Raw genomic sequence first — 21,133 nt, 5'->3', positions numbered from 1 at the left:
CTATAGAAATATGCAACATAAACAGAAATTTTTTTTCTCTTTTTGCCTTCTTATAGATGTTTCTCTTTTCTTGTAGAATTTTAAATCTTTGCTTCTGTCACACTTTCATGTACCCTAAATCTGTTGTGCAAACTGAATGGAAAACAGTATTGTGATTTGGAAATTAGTGCCACTTATTTCTCTCAGGTATGAAATGGCTACACAAGATATGTTGCACAGGAAAATCGGACTAAGATTCAGGCTAAAAATCCTAATCAGACTAAGGAAATGAATATTGTCATCATTAGGCCTTGAAGATTAGTCTTGCATGATCTGAAAGAGTATACAACATCAATAACTGCATATAAATTACAGAGAATTTTGAAGAAAAACTGTAGAGAAACTGTGCTGAGCATTTTATTTGATAGGTTCATAAATATTAAAATATTTTTGTATGTTAAATATAATATCCACAGGATTTCACTAATATTTACGTAAGCAAAGTTTGTGGTGAGGCTTATTATATTCTAAGTTCTGCAGCTCACCTCAGCTTTTCTGGTGGAAGTGATTTCTTTCATCTGCTTAAAAATTATGAGTCTGACCTCAAAAGAATAACCAGAATTAATATAGAATACTGAAATTTTCTTTTCTTCATCTACTTTGTTAATACTGAATTCTTTTCACGTGTCTCTCGTGACTTCTGTGTGCATTCAGGTCATGCTTTATTTGCTGAGATGAGGATATCACACACCCGAGACCTAAAGAGGAGCCACGTTCAAATCTAGTGCCTCCTTGAAAGACTGGGGGACACTACAGTGATTTGCCTGTAGGTCTCAGGTGTCGTGGCTCCAGTCCCTGAGAGAGCCAACTGTGAGAGTCAGAGGCCACCAGAGCTGTGCATCCTGGAGCCCCCTGGGTTTCCCTGGACAGCTGGCCAGCCCCACAGTGGCATGACGACACCTGAAACCACCCTTCTTTCATGGAGGTTCCCCGTGGAGTTAGAGAGTATGAAGCACTGTCTTCCCCTGCCTCTCTGCCTGGTTCTTCCCTCCCGGTCTAGAAATCTCTTAAGCACAGAGAGAGGCCTTTGTGAGCCTTTTCTACAAAAATGGTTAGAAGCCCATGTGAAGGATCTTTCTGTGCACATTCCTATGAGGCAAACTGCAGACTCTGCTAACAGTCTGAGCAGAGTGCTGCTAATAGGAAAATGTTATGGTAAGAGAGCTCTTTCATGTCCTGGTGCCGATTCCAACTTTGCACTCCTTTATCATCAAAAATGATACAGAGCATGCTCTGAAAAACTGCCAAAAATAAAACCCATAATGAACATGGTAATTCCAGTTCATTTGTGATGAATGAACACAAAGACGTGGTTTCCAATGCCAAAGCTCTGGACTGTGGTTGTAAGGCAGTTCTCTTCTGAAGTAATATTTATCATCACATTACCTCATCCCAGATGCTGCTTAAAGATCCAGGGTTTCACAGTTAATAAGGCAAAAATTTTAATATCATCATGTCTGTGTTTTGCAGGCTAGAACATTGAGTACTTGTTTTTGTTTTCCATAATGCTTGTTTGTCTCAATCAATGTGTGTTTCTGAGGAGACTGTCTTGTATATACCAGGACTGAATCCTGTTCCAACTAAAATTAATTCCAATGTAAGCACCTCTTATGAAGAATTGTGTTCTGTATGAAAGGAGAAAGAATGAACTTACCACTTAAAAATTCTGCTTATATAGTTGCAGTGCTTTCCCAGCTATGTATTCAATGAATTCACCACTCTTTGGATCTAAGTTGGAGGGAACTTTGATGGTGAAAGTAGGTGAAGTCAGAATATTCACCTCTACCACAGTTTCATTATTACCAGAGGGATCCCCAGGTACCACCTAGAAGAGAACAAATCAGTACTTTAGACACTACAAACTAGTGCATATTTTCAGTTTTGTTTCTACCTACTGTGCCTACTGTCTTTAATAGGGGGAAATTAAACAGAGCAATATTTTAAATTTGTATGCTTTCTTGAAATTACTTTCTTCTTGAAAAGACAGTGGGTGTCTGAATTTTATTGTAGGTGGTGGGAAGAGCTGACACGGCACTGCAGGACCATATTAAACTGCATCTTAATATTTGTACCAGGAACTACATCTACAAAGAGCTTCTGTTCTGCTAATGAAAACTTGCATGTGAGTCGTCCCACTAATTTCAAGACAAAGTTTGTGTGATTGAAATTACTCATTCCTGTGTGTTTTTCAAAACCAGACTGACTTCTGTAGTTTTATTTTTCTAGAGCAGATAGCTTGGACTCAGTTGGGAAAGCGTCCTTAAATATTACCTGTCCCCTTGTTCCTGATTTTGTGCTTTTTTTGGTGGACTGCACAATTGTTTCATATAAAGTTCATGTAGTAATAGTAGTACATTGGATTTCTGAGTTGGAAGGGAGAATGGGACTTGTCCTTCACCCAGCAAAATGGATTGTATTTACCTTGGATATATTCTTGTGTGTTAGATACAGTTAGTCATGATGTATTTATTGGAATATTGACAGATGCTGTTACAGATAGGCAGCTTCCACTGCAATAATCTGCATAACATTTGCCACCTTTGAGCTTTGGGATATATAGGTACAGATATAGACATATAACTGGATATTCAGGGATCCAATAAGGATGTGTTACTGACCAGTACAGTGAAATTTATCTGTGAAGGTAATCTGAGGCCAGTCAAAGCTGCTAGTGTCAATTTATTCTTATAAGACAGTGATTCAGGTTAGCCTGTCAGCCATCCGTCAGACTAAAAGGATTTAAAGGAAAATAGTTTCTAATCTCTGGAGTTTGAGCTCATCAAGGGATTATCAAGCATACATCAATTCAAGATGAGTAGGAACTTTGTGTTGTAAAAACCAAACATTACACATGTACAAACATCCACAACCCCCAAGAGCATAACTATGAGCAATGCATAGGTCAAAGACAGCACTGTGCAGTAGCTCCCTTCGGCAGACAACCCTTACCTTAACTATATTGAAAATGTTTTCTGGTCCGATGGTCATATTGGATAACTCAGACACCCACCCAAATCTTTCTTTCATTTTGTTCAACAAGTAGGAAGTGTCTTCTGTATGACGCTGAACCACCTGGAGAATCTGCTCATACTGCTTCTCTGAGAGATTAACCAGTTTAAAGGCTTCATCAAACTTTATGTGCAGTTCGGGAACATTTGGGCAATCTGTTAAAAAAGACAGCCACCATGAAGCTTATAGGAATGTAATGTCTTGTACTTTTTCTTTTCCATCTGAAGTACAGAAAACTGTTAAATAGTCTAGCAAGGGGGTATGTTTTGGGTCGGTGTTTAAATAATACTTAAAAAGAGTAATTCTTGCTAACCTATTTTGGTAGATTTTGTTTAGGTTCATAATGACTAAATGGATTAGTTATCCCATTTGCTGTATTACAATGATTTACCAAGTACTTTAAGGTTTATATCATATGTCATGGCAATAGATTTTCTGTTATGCTAAATAGGAATTGTAGATTTTACATATGGCACCTTCATAATCTCCTTATACATTGTTGTTTGTTTTTTTTTTAATTGTTCATATTCCATTGTCAATCCATCCCAAGCAGTGGGATGCAAGGCAGGGACTGGGGGAGCAAAGTCTTTCGCACTGTAAGAGAAGATCAGGTTTGAGAGCACTTGAGGAACACGAATATACATAAGTCCTGATGATGATGATGCATCCCAGAGTCCTGAGAGAATTGGTTGATGTAGTTGCCAAGCCACTCTTCATGATATTTGAGAAGTCATGGCAGTCAGGCAAAGTCCCTAGTGACTGGAAAAAGCAAAACGTTGTACCCCTTTTTAAAAAGGGTAGAAAGGAGGGCCCTAGGAACTACCAACCTGTCAGTCTCACCTCTGTGCCTGGGAAGATCATGGAACAGATCCTCCTAGAAGCTATGCTAAGGCACATGGAGGACAGGGAGGCGATTTGAGACAGCCAGCATGGCTTCCCCAAGGGCGAGTCCCACCTGACCAACCTAGTGGCCTTCTGCGATGGAGTGACTACCTCAGTGTATAAGGGAAGAGCTACAGATGTCGTCTGTCTGGACTTCTGTAAGGCCTTTGACATGGTCCCTCACAACATCCTTCTCTCTAAATTAGGGAGATATGGATTTGTAGATGTGGCACTTAGGGACATGGTTTAGTGGTGGACTTGGCAGTGTTGGGTTAACAGTTGGACTTGGTGATCTCTTAAGGTCTTTTCCAACCTAAATGATTCTATGATTCCATGATCAGTGGACTGTTCATTGGATGATGAATTGGTTTGATGGTTGCATCCAGAGGGTAGTGGTCAACAGCTCGATGTCCAGATGGAGACTGGTGATGAGTGGTATCCCTCAGGGGTTTGTGTGGGGACCAGTACTGTTTAGTGGGATTGAGTGCACCCTCAGCAAGTTCGCAGATGACACCAAGCTGAGTGGTGTGGCTGACATGCCTGAGGGACAGGACACCATCCAGAGGAACCTGGACAAACTTGAGAAGTGAGCCTGTGTGAACGTTGTGAGGTTCATCAAGGCCAAGTGCAAGGTTCTGCACACAGGTCAGGGCAATCCCCAGTTTCAATACAGGCTGGGGGATGAAAGGCTTGAAGGCAGCCCTGCAGAGAAAGACTTGGGAGCACTGGTGGATAAAAAGCTGGACATGAGCCAGCAACACGCGCTTGCAGCTCAGGAGGCCAACCTCTGCTGGGCTGCATTGAAACAAGCGTGGCCAGTGGGTCGAGGGAGGTGATTCTGCTCTGCCCTGCTCTGGTGGGACCCCGCTGCGGCGCTGCGTCTGGCTCTGGGGCCTCAGCACAAGAAAGACAGGGGCCTGTTAGAGGGGGTCCAGAGGAGGGCCACAAAGATGATCAGTGGATTGGAACACTTCTCCTATGAAGACAGGCTTCTGTCTTCTGACAGAGCTGGTATTGTTCAGCCTGGGGAAGAGAAGGCTGCAGGGAGACCTTATTGTGGTCTTTCAGTACTTTAAGGGGGCTAATAAGAAAGAGGGGGACAGGCACTTCAGTAGGGCCTGTTGCAATAGGACAAGGGGTAATGGTTTTAAACTAAAAGAGGGTAGATTTAGACAATATAAGGAAGACATTTTTTGCATTATGGTGGTGAAACACTGGAAGTGGTTTCCCAGAGAGGTGGTAGATGCCCCATATCTGGAAATGTTCAAGGTCAGGCTGGATGGGGCTCTGAGCAACTTGATCAAGTTGAAGATGGCCCTGCTTATTGCAGGTGGGGTTGCAGTAGATCAGGGGTCCTCAAACTACGGCCTGCGGGCCGGATACGGCCCCCCAGGGTCCTCAATCCGGCCCCCGGTATTTATAGACCCCCCCCACCGGGGGTTGGGGGGGAAACCAAGCAGCCGCAGATGACTGCCTGCCACTGCATCCGCGCGCCGGCCCCCTGGTTAAAAAGTGTGAGGACCTCTGCACTAGATGATCTTTAAAGACGCCTTCGAACCTGAACCAGTCTATGATTCTATCGTACAGCTTATTATAAGAAAGCTTGTATATTACTATTCCTGTTGAGTGTTAAGGCCTAATATTTACCTAACAATAGCTAGATATTAGTATGTGACTAGTATCATCTGCCGTGAATTCAGAACTGAAGTGTGCTGTGTTTTTTTCTTTACTAAAATACAGATTTTTAAAAAGGACCTATTTAACCAATACAAAAATTATTGTGGAAAAGTAAAATTTATTTCCTGTCAAATAAGAATGTCAAAGGACACCTTCAGGCTGATAGTACAGTAACCACAGATACTAACTGGTATTCGTGATACAGAGTTGTAGACACATACTTTTACTGAGATGGAAGTGGTCTAGTGTTCTTTTCAAAATGTGTCATTGGATCATTAGTATTTGCTACACTGGAGATATTCTGAAGACACAGGTTTAAGCATATTCTGTGGCTTTTAAGACTTAAATAATTCTGGAAATACAGATGTGCTATGCTGCAGCGGGAGTCGTGAGAGCAGTTCTAGGTCATGCAGTACAAATGTTTTTTCCAGGTGTCCATGGAAGGTGCATGCCAAAGCTTTTCCATCTCCTTATATACTGACAAGCAGTCCCCTTTTTGTCTTTAATATCAGCCTTGTTTGCTGACACGGTTCAGCAAAGAGTAATTATAGGATCTTCAGTGCTTGCTTCCTTGCGAGGAGCTGAATGCTATTTGATGTTACATCTGGTTGACTGCAGGAGAAGCAAGAGTCAGGAGTCTGAGCTTCTCCTCATTTTCTGTTCAGCACTTCTGCACCCAGGCAAGATCGATTACTGCCTGACCTCTTGCTTCTCTGCAGGATGGCAACTCTAACAAAATATATAGTTATTTTGTTAGAGAGTGTAGAACTTTTTGCACCGCCAGTGGTATGTTAACAACTGAGTTATACTGACACTCTGTGGAGACAGTGGGGAAAGGTAATTGAAATCATCTGGAATGAGGAAGAGTGTTTGTATCCGTAGTTACAGTAAAACCTCTGTGACTCAATGTTAATTCCAAAAATATGGAAACAGCGCAGTAGAAAATGACAACCTAAAAATCTACAAACTGCTGATCAATTCATTAAAGAGAAAAATAATTGGAAAATGTCTATTTACCATGCAAAAGATTGTCTTGACATTTCTGACATCTCTCATGAAACTGTGGGCATCCAGAGGAGTTCTCTCGAAGCTCCCTGCACTGAGGTCTCTGGCGCCCTGACACAATTTTTGAGAACATGCCTCTTCTGTCAGGATCTAGAATGAAGTCACAGTATTTTTAGACTGTCATTAAGCTTAGGGTCTTGATAAATGTACATTTGTTACCTACTGTGTGTGCTAGAATATAATTTCTTGCCCTTAATCTGAAATGACTGACATAATTTCCATGCTCACCCTCCTCCCCCCCCCCAAAAAAAAAAACCCAACAACAAACCAAACAACTAAGAAAAAGAAAAAAGGAATAAAATATTAAAAAGTAGAAGTCAGGAGAAGATACAAAGAAGATACAAAGAAGATGTTTTCTTCCAAGGAATTCATGCCACTATAGTATATTCCCTTATAAAGGCATAGTAGTGTATTCCCCACTAATAGCCAAACAATTTTTAATATTATTACATGTTACTTCTACAACATGCAAGTTCTGGTAAGATCTCTTTGACCCTTAGTAGTCAAAATGTTTCATAATCACATACAGCTAGATAAGAGCCCATTACCAAAGCTTTTTTCTGAGGTCACATGGGTCATGATACAGGAAAAATTTAAAAATGCTACTGAAGAATCACTTAACTTTACCTGCCACTCAGAGTTATGGCATGTGCTTACTGTGATCTCCTTATAGACAGGCACCAGCATGTATTTGGATGATGCTTCTTTTTCTGTTTGTGCTAGTAAAATATGAAGGATAAGGCTTTTCTGTACTCTAAAAATTGATTATGATTTTTTTCCTCCATTGAGAGTTATCACCTGAAACCAATCTTATGCCCAGATTTTTTCTGGTCATTGGAAAACATGATGGCTGGTTTGTATTTGATTGGCACACCACATTGCTGCGGTAGCCTGGAATAGGGCTTGCAGCTGTCTGACTGAGTTTAGTATGATTTGGAAAGGGCAGGGATATGACTTGACATGTCACAGAACTACCCTAATTTTTTAGAATTGGTGACATGTCAATATGATATGATATAAATCATATCGTGACAAATGCTGAGATCAGACCTGTCAGTCAGCCTTTTAAAAACCTGCATCCATCATGAATTCAAGCACTTCTGAGGAACTGCAAATTCTTCGAGAATTGCCGTGAAAATCAGGCTATGTAGAACCCATAAGTCCCCCTGTGACATTTCTTTGAGATTTCTAGGTGATCTGTACCTTTATATTTAACTGATGAAGTTATCCTCTGCCCATGCCTGTTTAACCAAGAAAGCCTCCAGAGCTTCAGCACAGTATCTCACACTAACATACTGCAAACTGAATCATTACCCATAGTTTAGCAATCCCAAGGGATCTGATGTCATTGACAGTGCAGTTGATTTTCATTTTCTAACACTTGCCTTTGGCTTGTTCTGGCACATCTCTTCTACTATCTCTGTATTCATCAAATGCTTCAGTAATCACCTCACTGACACCTTCAAACACCGTCTTACTGAAATCAAAAACTGTCTGTAAGAAACCAGGTATATTCCAGCCTTTCTGTGAGCCATTATTTCTGGTGATGTCCTCAGGTAAAGCTGTCATGCTGGGGGACTCATTCAAGTCCAGATCAGACATGAAATACATTTGAAAAGACTGGTCAAATTCTCTTTGCATCTGCTTGAAAAATACGATACTTCTGTTAAACACTGAGCCCATATCTGATAATAATTGTCTAAATAAATCTTCCATTTTTTCTAGCTGGGTATCCTCTTTCTCAGGCTTTTCATTAAATTGGATGTCTTTTTCTTGATCCTCATGAAAAGTAAAAATGAGCGGAGGTATTTTCCTCAAAAAATCTTCAACCTGTGTATAAGAAGGAGATAGATCAGCTGCCGGACAAGTTACCAGTTTTTCATCGCTCAAGGAAGTGGTTCCAATTTTTATCTTTCAAATACCCATAGAAACAGTGCCCTCTTAATAACTGCAAACTCACCATATTCTCCAAAGTAATTTAAGACACTAGACTCTAAAGAATGAAAGTATGTTCAGTCTAAATCATTAGCTCTAAATCAGATCTGGAGTAAAAGTGTTGCCAGTTGGCCTTTAATCTGTGGAGGCTTGAAGTTAGTATTGGCGTTTGGGTTTCTTCCAACAAACAATTTGGACTTTATCTTGGAAACATTTCCGTGGTACTTATGCACAGTGTAGGGAACAGAAGGCAATTGTTCTCGCTGTGATCTGTAAACACCCTGTCCTCTCTCACCAACAGCCAAGTCCTTACATCCTTGTGCAAATGGAAACCCATTAAAATCAATGCAACAGTGGTTCCGGGTCCATGGCTTGATGATGGAAGAGGTCAAGTGTTGACTCTGCTTTAGAGAGTTCCCACTCCCTGGGTCTCAGCCACTGGTTCCCTGCTTTGTGCTTTAACGCACCACCTTTGCCTGAGCAGATGCAGTGGCGTGTGGAGCCACGCTTCATGGCATTAGCAAAATGGTAAAGGTTTTGAAGCACCCTGCCAAACTCACAGAAGATAGAGACAGAGATAGAGATGGAGATGGAGATGGAGAGAGAGAGGGAAAGATACACATATACATGTGCATATAAATATACATATGCATATAAATATAGTTTTTTTCTTTTGATTCGATCAGCTGCTTGAGCTGACCACTAGTGCAGTTCAGAGGGAAGGTGAATTGTGAAACAGCCCTGCAGGAACAGCCTAAGCCCGTATTGCCCCTATTGCCTGTGTATCATCAGCCACAGCTATCACCCTTGTCCTCTTTTTTTAAAATGATTCAGGTCACAACACATTTCTTACTTTGATTGCTTCAAAAAACCCATATAGCTCAGTGAGGAAGTAACCAAGAGGGTCAAAGACAGTGACAGTGCAGTATATAACTTCTACTGCAAGAATTTCAACCTGATATCCACAGACTCTTGAAAGGCCAAGAGATACATTTGAGGTATCCATGAAAGTTATCTAAAAAACAAAAGTATCACCAATAGTCTTAAATTTAATATCTTCCACATTTTTACCTGAATAATTTTAAGAATATGCACAAATGTTTAAACACCTTTGCTCTAAAGCTTGTCACTTCTGAAACACACAAGTTATTGTGTTTTTGCAGTGCCTGGGGATGTGAAAGCTAGGTAATCTGACTGAAATTTCAGTAGCAGTAATTGTGCGGTTTCGGTTGTTAAGCTGCACTTAAAGCATACGGCCAAATAAAAAATGTTATTACAATTTAAAAAATCTTGTAATAATAATAATGTGCCAGCCAGGGAAGCACATTTTCTTTCTTGTAGAATTAAAGGAGTCTCCTTTGCTGACAGTTTCCTTTATTAAAAATCAGTTGAACATTTTAAAGCTATTTTGTTACTCAAGAGTAGATTTAAAATAAAATAAACATTGGAAAGAATGATGTTGTACAAGGAGGTGATTTTTTTCCCATGGAATTTTGCTAACTATATCTACACTTTTAATTCTGCTGATTTTCAGATAGACCATATTCTGTGTGATATTCTTCACACACAGTTATTGAGCATCTTAATGCAAATCCTGCTGTGAGAGACAACACTGTGTATGTTGAGTAACTCTGTTGGAGTCAGGGGAATAATCAGTGTCCATGTAGTCACACCAGGTGCAACTGAACACATTTTGGCTCAGTGTTCAATGAATATAATTGTATATAATCTCTGTCATAAAACTTCACAGTTATTTGCAGACCCTCCAAATCAAATTAATTTTAGTAACCTGATATAATTGGCAGATCTGGTATTGAGAAAATAAAATGTGCTCTCTCTAAAACTATTAGGTGAATTCAAGAGTATTTCCAAGATACAAAATCTTTTCCTACCTTTCTTCTAAATGTTGAAAACCCGTGTTTGCAAGTTGTATAATATCTCATGCAGGTACTTTCTAAACAAGATTCACATTCATCCCATAAATTTTTCAAGGATATGTGACATTGTCTTTCTTCCTCTTCTAGTCTTGCTTTTACTTCATCCATAAGTTGCAAGGCTTGCTAAGTAAGAAAAAAGATTCAGTTGAGGGCAATTTTCAGATTAATATTCTAAATACTTATCCTGGCATTGATCACTCATTTAGACTATTATGGTTTCTTTTTGTTGCTAGTCCCTAACCATTAAGTTGTCTTCTCAGCTGCAGTCACATATGGAGGGAACTGAAAATTGAAAAACTTTTCTTATAGGGTTTTTCTGATGTTGTTCTCTCAAAGCGCACAGTCTACAAAACCAGACGTGTCTCTACAGTCTACCTGGATCTTTTAGGTTTTGAAAATAAAACACACACCTGTCTGTGAAAGATGCATTCATCCTCTCACAAGGTCATGTGCTCAACTGGTATCATTTTTTCTCCATACAATATTTGCAGTATTCATCTGTTCCACAAACAGCCCTTTTTTGTAGCTTTGCTCTGTTCTTCAAGGGTGTGATATTTCAAGAGGCTAGGTCCTTACCATACATAAATTCTTCCTTTAATGCGGAAATAAGTAAAAGTATAGCATTTTGTCTGTAATTATACTAATCAAAAGACTCAAGTAAGGGGCTTTCTTCCTGCTCTTGTGGAAGTGTGAGGCACTCCTTCCACACTGAAGGGAATCAAGACACATTTTACAATGTTGCTTCTATTTACTGGATCAGTTTATCAGGTAGAGCACAAAGCTGAGCAGATCAGAAGCAGCTTTTTAGAGCAGATTTGGCAATGGAAAGACAGAAAGACTTCCTATTGAAGTAGGTTGCACATCATTAATTTTTTTTTTCAGGCACAACATATTTTAATAGTTTATGTTTCCAAACAATGTTCCAAGTTGTTGCTGTGTATGACAGAAACCTTTTATTTGGTCAGTCTTACTCCTTTCTGGCAGCATTTCAATAGGGAAGCAGCTCACAGTAAAGAAAACTTCTGTCAGAATGTGCTGGGTAGAGACAGTAACTGTGGTCTTCATAGCCTATGTTTAATTATTTTCTGATCTAATACATTTATTCAGTGTTTTATGAACTCTAGCTGTGGGTGTAAGTTCTGCGTAAATGAAATCATCCAGTAAAAGCTAAAAACAGCACAGATCGTGGCAGTGTACTGGTGTTCCTAAAGATGTTAGAAAGCTATCAGGTACTTTTGGGCTTGCTGATACAAATAGTTTAAACTACCTACCAGATGCTGGGGCAAGAGGGAAATTTTCTTCAACTTAATTTAAAGCAATAGTTAGAATCTTTGTACTTTTTTAAATATACAGTAATCTCTAGTTCTCAGGATCATCTGAGCAGATGGCTGTGAGCTAGGCATTGCACTAGGACACTTGAAATTCCCATGATCCCCTGTATTTTCTCTACAGCACATTATCATTTGTGGCTTTGATATTTTCCTGAAGGCCTGATGTTTGCAAAGCAAGCTGGGAACCATCTTGTAGCCTGAGGTGTGTGAAGACATGCAGGGCAGGACTGCTGGACATTCTGCACAGAACACCTTTATACAGTTGCTTGCAGTTGCCTTTGTGTGAATTCAGCGAAGCGGGAGATTTCTAGACATAAGCAGTAAGTGTGATGCTTTATTCAACACACTGCTGTTGCAGCAGCTCTGGCTTCTGGATGTTAGAAAACTCGGGTTCTCTCACCAAAGTAATGTTTGAGTCCACACACAGCATGCTGTCTCTTTTTACTGCAGAACTTCTGTATCTCCACATGATGGTCACCATCAGCTTGACTATGCCTAGGCTGCTGCTGGTTACCTCCCAATTGCAGAATAAAATGAGAGCTTAGGTCTCAAGATAACATGTTTTACCTTGCAACCAGGGCGGCCTAGGAGAAGGTGACTTGCTAACTAGTGGTTACTCAGCTGTATTTTGTCTAGTGCTCACACTTCCAGTTTCATTGTAGAAATAGCTTAGATATTCAGCCACAGGGGAAAATTAACAGTATGCCACTCAGTTAGAAAGCTGTATTTCTGAGGAAGGATGGAAAGTCTTCACCTCTAGCTTTCAAAAGAACCGTGCAATTTGGAAGAGGCACCAGTGAGGCAGGTGGTGCTCTTGTTCAGTGCTTTATTCCAGCGCAGTCTGAAGGCTTCCCTCAGGGTTGAAACCTCAGTCTGCCAGAGTCCTGCCAGCAGGCAAGCTCTTTCCTAAGAAATTGGTAAATATGAACTGATGTTTTAACTTCTGAAATATGGACATCCAGGTTCCTGATAGGCTAGTAAAGGATGCCTGTTGGCCCAGCTCCTGCTTCCAGGAGACGAGCAGTGAGAACCTCTTTAGAGATGCCATGAGAGTTTTCTTCTGCTAGGAAAGAAAGGGACAGAAGCAGATTTCCTATCAGTCCTGTGACTACATAAAGAGATGTATGCTGCTCAGTGTACATACAGTGTGGTTTTCATCTTTCCCAGAAAAAGGGAGACACCAAGGGATCCCTTCTGGGTTGCTTATTGGCCTAAGCACAATGGCATGCTGTACTACTTTCAGGAGACTATGCTAAATCCGTGCACAACCTGCCTCATCTGTAATTAAAAATACCCACAACTTAACAAAAATACAAACAAAAACCCCAGATGCACTTGTTACCTGTTTTTCTTCACTGCTCTTCTTCAAGGTTTTCATCAGATTTATGTGCTTATCTTCATTTCTTTCCATCATAATTTTCATCTGCTTAATACCAATCAAAGCTTTCTTTACTTCTTCATCTACATACTTCTCTCCAACATCAGATAATACTAAAAAAAAAGCCAAATTATACAGTGACTTAATCAGATTTTAACACTATCACAAATTGTCATGCATTGATGATGAAGGAGAATGAAACAGCTCTGTTTCCCTACAGTTGTGGAGCCAAGTCTTGAGATAATGAATGCTGAATAACAGAGCCAAGACAATTTCATCAGATAAGAATCCGTCCCAGAGCCTTTGCCAGTGATCATCTGTGTGCAACTCAGGCTATACATTCAGCTGTCCCCCAGAATAGTTGAGGCTGGAAAGCATCTCTGGAGATCATTGAGTTCAATGCCTCTGTTCAAAGCAGGGTCAACTTGAGCAGGTTGCTCAGCAGGTTGCTACAACTGAGCAGGTATGCTCAGTATTCATAAAAATACTATCTCTAGGTTTTCTGTGAAGTAATGACCATAGAGTTTTGTTGAAAGCCCAGGTTGGCCCACACATTGCACCTTGAAGCTCTGCATGCTTGCCTTTCCTTTGTCTGTATTTATTCCCTTTGCAGAAATACCTTGAAATATCACTGGAGCTATACAAAACAAGTAAAGAATATATCACTCTGACACTGCCAAAAGCACATGTCAGTCATTTCTTCCTTTATGCCTTTCTTCCCCTCTCCTGTGTTTGTTACAGGAATATTATTAATGTAGACTGAAACAAAGGAATATTTCATGGCTGATCCTCTTGGGATTCCTATTCACAAAATTTGAAAGTGAGTATAGGCAGAATAGCTGGGGTTTTTTCTAAATTAAGTAATTTTACATCAATTATTTGTAATAACCATCTTTTCCAACAAAGTATATAATTGTAGAATAAACATTTTCAAAGATTATATAAACAAAATTATTCAAAACCTGTTGAATTGAATTTTGGGTTCAGTTTATATTCCAATGATTTATGAGGAACAAAATCACCTATAAAAATGCTGTAAATACTTTTTTGTAAGGGGATGCTTATCTGTTAATCCCTTTACTTTCTCATCCTGGTTTTTTTTTATCTCCCCATTGTATGTGTGTGTATGCATGTAGTCATATGACGGTTTTTGAGCTCCACACGTGAAAGTGGATCCTCTTGATGCCAGTGAGTGTGGAAGTCAAAATGCACCAGGAGACTGGAGACCTGTACCCAGGGGCTTCGCACATTTTTGGCAAGAAAATGCTACTTACCTTTCAGGTTTTCCTGGAGATTCATTTCTTCCTGCCTTGTTGGTGCACACTGATGACCATTCAGCCATAGCACGTATATTATAAATAACCAAGAGGACTTCATGTTCTTTCTGTTAAAGAAGCAGGTCAGTGCAGTTAAAGTAAGCATCTTCATGATGCTCAAATGCCTAGGTGTAATTTTTACTAAGTATTACAAAAGTTTCCATTAATTTTTACTTAAACTATGCTTTCGGAGATCAGTAACATGCACCTAAATGCTACTGTTAGTGAAAACATTAGTAAGAAGCTTGATCTCATTTTTCATCATCTATTCAGACCAACTAGATTAATTCCACTGAATTTGCACAGTGTTGTAACAGAATCAGGACATAGATATATATATAAAACCAAAAGCTTATGCAGCTCAGTTGTCCCTTTTCTACCTTGTGAAACACACTAATTACTGGTCTCACACTATGTTCTTAGTTCATTCTATAAATGCATCCATGCTAAACATTATTGCAAAATTTAAAAAGGGGAATTTCTAGAATGTTGTTCCCTTCTTCATCTCCAAACATGCAATTCCTTTCATTGTCCTTCAGGATAATAGTTAACGTAGCAGACACAATAATAGGCGTGCCAAGCAATTGGCAATTAGATCAGTTTTGTAAGCAAACACATCAGCAGTTGACAGAAAGTCCTACAAAATAAGGGGAGGAAATGCCATTTGCTTTATTTCCATCTCAAGAGCAGTTAGAGGAGAAAAGTGTATTTTTTAAAAACCATGCAACTACACTTTATAGTTATCATTTGATTAAGTGAACACAGTATTTAAATGCCGCCTTCTTAGGCAGTATAGCCTTCTTGGAGATGCAGCCATCAGCTGCAAGTGCGAATGTAAATTAAGAGCCTAGATGTATTTATAGCCTGGATTTACTTGTTATAGTTACTTGCATATTGTACCTTTACATTTATAGCGAAAGACCAATTAAATTTGCAAAGAAATACAAATACATTACCAAAGAAAAGTAAAAAAACCCAACATATTTACCATTAATACCGAAACACCTCCTCTGCAAAATTGCTCCCTGCGTCAGGAAGGGGTCGGGCTGTGTTCTGATCTAATTGCTGGGAGTGTCAGGGATTTTTCCATGTTCTACTTATCTGATGAGAAGGTACTTAATCCTATTAACGGGACATTTTGTCATTAGGCTGGAGAATTTTGCGTGGATAGGACTTCATGCTCATCTCTGTGGTCAAAACCACTAGGGGGAGTGTTGGGCAGAATTGCATAATTTAATGTAATTTGGATCTGTTATTTTTCTGTAGTTGGTAGCTTTTTATCTTACTAGCTCTTCCATTGTCTTGCTTTTTACCTTAGGAGACATCTGCAGCTTATGTTCTTAGTGAAATTGTTACAATTAGTTTGGCTAAAAATAGCTTCATTTAATCTCTTCAGCATAGTTTTAGTTTGCTATAAAAAACACTAGATTACATAATGGCCTTCATATACCTTCTGAAGATACAGAAATCGAAAAAAAAAAAAGGAATCCAGCTACAGGCTAGCATATGAGTAGAATCTGAAATGAGATAAGCATTTTGTACATCATTATACTTGCTCATGTTTTAGGGATTTACCCTCTTAATGATTTTCTTCAGTTAATCCATGTGTCTGAAATATGTCTGGGACTTGACCTGCATTAAGTTTTGCATACTTTGAAGTAAGATACTGAAATACTAACAGATGCTTGATATAAAATATGGACAAGTATTGTTAGCAAATCATATCCCACCTTGTGATGTTCAGCAAAAATACCGCCTTGAATTCAAAGAGGAGACAGGGAAAACAGGTGCCTGTAGCTCAGTCTGTAAAAGCAGTTTTAAAACATCCTTTTTTTTTTTTTTTTTTGTTTACCTCATTGTTCATAAAAGCCAATTGATGATTGATGGTTAAAATCTAGTAGATTAATGCTGCTTAGGCAAGAGATTTGAGGGGTTTATTTTTAAACATGTTACCAGGAAGAGTGGAGAACACGTTAGCTCTAATGTGAACAGCAAGTCCTCAACTTGCATTAAAAATTAAGATAGCTCCACTCATTTTCTGAAAATGATGGATGGGAGGGGAATATATATTTTGGTTTAGTATATACATATTGCTGGCTCACTTAAATGCTGGCTCATTTGACCAAGACTCATCACTACTCAAAACCTTTCAAGTTCTCTTTTGTGGCAATAGCAAGCAGGCACCCACCCCTGCAGACTTTGCAGTCCCCTGGCCAGACTGTTTGTTAAGCACCCCTGGGGCTTGGGCTGAAGTAAAAGGGGCAGTCTCCCTGGGCCCCGTGCTTGGCTCAGGACAGAGAGTAAATGGAAAATACAATTGCACAAAGAAAGACAATCTATTACAGACACTTGTGAAATGTGTGTTACTAGCCTACACATGTAATGAATCCTAACACACTTTAATCTTTCACTGCCAGAGTTTGCCCCCTCATTTTTGGCATTTTTCTTTGCTAATACTCATTTACTAGCAGTAGTTACTGCTGGCCTTTCTGGACCTGACTCAATATAGAGCAAGCTTTACTCAATCCAGAGCAAAAAGGGCAATTTCAACACATCACCCATAGTTCACAAGAATTTGCAAGAAAGCAAGCGGCCCCAGCCATGCAGGGAGGGAGAGCAGCACTCCTGCCCCAGGGTGGAGAGGCTGGAGGCTGTCTCTGGCACAGATACCACTGCTTGTTTTCAGAACTGCCTGTCTTCTGAAGGTCTGTGGGCAGCGACCTCTGGTCAAATATGCTCTTGCACCTTGCAAAGCCAGTCTTTAAGGAAAATCTGTACTGAAGCGAATGCTGAGACATGGAGTTCTGGGGGGTGTGAGGCTCCTTTTCTCAATTCAGTTGATTTTGAAAATTGCAAAGTGTATGGCATTGTCTTAGATGTCGATCCTCACACTCTATTGTAACCACTATGCAACCACATGGAAATACACATTACTATATATAACTATTTCTTATTACAAAACCACCAAATCCTAGTCCTTTGCTCTCATGTTATTTCATATATATCTAATGGCTGAAAGAGTAGGTCTAAGGAACCTAAGGACAAAATTGTCTAGAGCTAGTATGCCTATTAAAGTTAATCTTGAGCTTAAACTTAACCTTGAAATGCACTCAAGAACCCAACACTCTGTTCCTGAAAGGCAGTTACTAGTCGTGCTGTCTATGGAAATAATTTCCTCTCTCATCTTTTTTTGAGTTTAATTAAAAATCTTACCAATTATACCTTCAGGTTTCATATGAGATATCCACTCTCTTTTCTTTTAACATTCCAAATCTGATTTGCAGTGATGCATTATGGAGATCTCCAATTTTTCTCTCAGCTGCCATGCTCAACAGTTCCCTCTTAATATTTTATTTTCCTCTGAATTTGATTGCCTCAATCAGCAATAGTATGCCGAGTCATGACATTGTGCTGACACATTCATCTTTTCACAGATTCAGTGCTCAATGAGGCTGTTGAAAATTATAAGGCACTCTTCTATTATTGAATCATTTTGGAGACAATCTGAAGAAACTAATGTGAGCAAATTGTAGAAAGTGTCTTTTTCCCTACCCCAACTGTTATTCCAGTACTGCTATATCTTAATTGAAATTAATATGTATATATTGGAACAAATTAAGGAAATATCTTGAAAATTAATTTCAGTAAAAAGAGGCTTTTTGGAAGATACTGATAAATTGAAACTTAAATAATCGTAATTATACAGATAGACACTGGGCTTGAACCAGGCTGAACTTAAGCAATGAGAGTTGTAGCTGCTTTGTGGAGTTTCCCTCTGTCTTGTTGGATGACCTCCACAAATGTATAACATTTTTTCACAATGTACTGTAACTTCTCCCTTTTTGTTGATCCATTCCACCTGGCAGGATTAAGCATCAAGAAATATGCTGAAATGGAATTTCCTGTGTTATACATCAGCTGTAGGATTTTGTTCCAGTTATATATTTACACAATTATTTTGCTGTTTGGAAGAGTTGTTTCCAACTATGTATTTTCACATTTCTTTCTGAGCTAGGCCAGTCATGTAATGATCAGGCTAAAAATACCTGTACATACCATAGAGGCTCTATGAGTCATGCAAAGTGCTACATATTGACATTAAATCTCTTGATACTTGTATGAAATAGTCCCCAGTTCTACAAAATCTTAATTAGCTTTATTTGTAAACACACCCTTAGTTCCACTGCTTTCAACTGAAATTAAATCCTAGTGGGGGTTTATGGTGTAATTACGTGGCTAATCTAAAGCATGCACAAAACTTTGCTGGCAGTTGGTATGGGGTTTAAGGCTATAAAACTGAACTTTCGTTGTGTGAACTTTTTGTTTTGTTTTTAATCCTTCCTAGTACTTCAGGAGCCCCTGAGTGGTTTCTGCTTTCTCTTGTATTTCAAAGGCTCTTGGAGCCCTCCTTTAGTTTGTATTCACTCTGTCTTTGAGCTCTACCTGAGTAGCTGAAGTTAGGAATGGAGGCTCCTTCTTTTGTCCAGAGAGAGTGGCAAGCTCCTGAGATGCTCTCAGCCATTCTGGATGGCCTCAGACTAAGGAGCTGAGGCTAGGGTAGCTAGAGTTAGTCTAATTTGTAGATCTTGCAAAAATACCAGCTCAGTACCCAAAAGTAGCACAGCTGTGTTAGCATGCCAGGATACCAAAGTTCATGCGCCTTGCAGCTCAGAGTCAGGTTGATGCAATTACCCGGTCTGGAGGAGGGTCAGGCAATGCCAGGTCAGGACTCTGCACTGTGCTCAGCACAAACGTGAAACCAACTGGAGGCATGAAATCAGCCTGCGTAACTGAGAGCATCACACTTAAGATTTAACGTGGCTTTATTTGGAACTATTAAGCTACAGCTTTTGAGGTTAGCAGTACCATCTTCACAAGGCTTAGTGTGCTTTAAAATGTATGTGCCTTTTCTGATTTCTTTCTGCTTGTCTACCTATGGAAGCTCAGGAGGACTATTAGGGGTGGAAAAAATGTTCCACTTCACTGCTGAAGTTTTTTTTTCCCCGAGGGCTTTGACATAAAGTTCTAAATACCAGCCCCAGCAGTAACCCGACAACTGTTGTTCACAGGGGCATGGAAAGTTTCTTTACAGCTTATCCAGAGATGTTGCAGAGGGGACCTATTGTGATACTGAGCACCATATTTGGGAAGACAAATCTATAATATAAAGAAATTTAATTCATTATAAGGAACAGAATTGAAACCTTAGAATTAAATGTAAGACAATACAAAGCTGACACCTAAAAACTATGTGGCTATCTTCAGAATTTGTGCCTGGGATATCAGCTGACTATTGAACTTGGAGTAGCACCATTACTGATGTTATGTTATCAGCAGGAGATATCAAAGTCAGTGCAAGGATAACAAAATGAGTTAGAAACAATTTATTATAAAGCTATGAAGCAAACCTGCATGGTACAGTTACACAAACAGATATCAGGAAGCATTTAATATTAAAATGCTGAAGTTTTGAACCAGATGTTCTGCAAGGATTTAGTTTCAAGTTTCCCTAGGAACATTAAAACAAAAAAGTTTTATTGCATGCAGACATGTAATATATCAGCTTTCAGCCTGCAACTGAAAGGAACAGGGTTCCTTGTGTGTATTCATCTGGTTTGCTCAAGCATATCTTCATCATTCAGCCCTGTATCAGCTGGTTAAAAGAGTGGCTGCTTATTGGAAACAACTCTGGAGTTTAATGAAATTAAGGTGACTGAATTATCAGTCTGTGAGGTGCTGAACAACTCTTGAAGATGCTGCTAACTGCCCTAACCTGTTGCTTTCTTGAAAAGCAGTTGAAGGAATTCAGGATAGGGCCTTGATAATATTTGATGAGGAAACTGGAAATTGCTTTGCTGGGGAATAATCCTCTGGGTTGTAACTTGGCCTCTGGCTTCTGCTGCATTTAAAGTGGAACCTGTTCAAGTGCCTGTGGGACAGCAAGCCCAAAGAGGGATTTCTGAAGATGTCTTCCTCAGTGTAGCCTATGATAGGACACAGTCCCCTTGCTTGCAGTAGCACGAAAGTGGAGGAAGTAAAGCTGGAATGCTGTCTGAAGCTTACTTTTTTTCCATTTCAAATATTAGGGACAATTTCTAAGAAGAGCTTTACTGCAATTAGAATTAATGACTTCATGCTTCTAAAAGTTCTCGCTTAATTGCCCTCGCACATGTTTTTACAGCTGTCCTTTTATATAACTAGTACACTGCCCTATGCATCTTCCTCAGTACTCAAAGCTTTTTAAGCACTGTGAAGAAACAACAACATTAGTTGCAGAGACATGACAAATGGGAGGAGAATAAGAAAGCAAAACTGATTTCAGAGCAAATGAGAATTAGAAATGAGACAAAAAAGGCAGAAAGAGAAATGGAGGTGAGAGAAGAAAGACCACAAAGTACCAAACTGGAAGTGTATGAAGTACACTTCTATAGCCTCTACCAACAGCTGATTAGTTGTTGCAGACAACAGTAATGTAGGAAGCCCATGAAAATGCACATGTGGCAGAACAGGACAACTGTATAACCCTTGAAATCCTTTATTGTTCCTCCTGTTTCCTTCTGCTCT

General features: G+C 39.5%; 1 protein-coding gene across 1 annotated transcript; it reads right to left on the bottom strand.

Annotated features, from left to right (window-relative positions):
* Positions 1 to 1,693: 1,693 nt before the first annotated feature.
* Positions 1,694 to 15,676, bottom strand: CLUL1 (clusterin like 1). The gene is made up of 8 exons (XM_080378835.1): positions 15,558 to 15,676; positions 14,528 to 14,637; positions 13,218 to 13,366; positions 10,500 to 10,667; positions 8,058 to 8,502; positions 6,625 to 6,762; positions 2,989 to 3,203; positions 1,694 to 1,864 (listed from the first exon to the last, which is right to left on the bottom strand). The coding sequence occupies exons 2-8, from the start codon at positions 14,628 to 14,630 to the stop codon at positions 1,697 to 1,699; spliced, it is 1,386 nt and encodes a 461-aa protein (XP_080234961.1). The 5' UTR covers positions 14,631 to 14,637; positions 15,558 to 15,676; the 3' UTR covers positions 1,694 to 1,696.
* Between the last annotated feature and the right edge of the window lie 5,457 nt (positions 15,677 to 21,133).

This window comes from Falco punctatus, assembly GCF_963210335.1.
Source record: "Falco punctatus genome assembly, chromosome: 3".
NCBI lineage: Eukaryota > Metazoa > Chordata > Aves > Falconiformes > Falconidae > Falco > Falco punctatus.
This window is presented reverse-complemented; position numbering and strand designations above follow the sequence as displayed.

What these genes read in the sequence shown, in the direction of transcription:
- CLUL1 (XM_080378835.1), bottom strand. Translation starts at nt 14,630, where the DNA reads ATGAAGTCCTCTTGGTTATTTATAATATACGTGCTATGGCTGAATGGT. An exon ending in AGAGCAGTGAAGAAAAACAG is followed by an intron (nt 10,668 to 13,217) that starts GTAACAAGTGCA and finishes TTTCTTACTTAG; the next exon opens with CAAGCCTTGCAACTTATGGA. An exon ending in TGTGCCAGAACAAGCCAAAG is followed by an intron (nt 6,763 to 8,057) that starts GCAAGTGTTAGA and finishes ACTTCATTCTAG; the next exon opens with ATCCTGACAGAAGAGGCATG.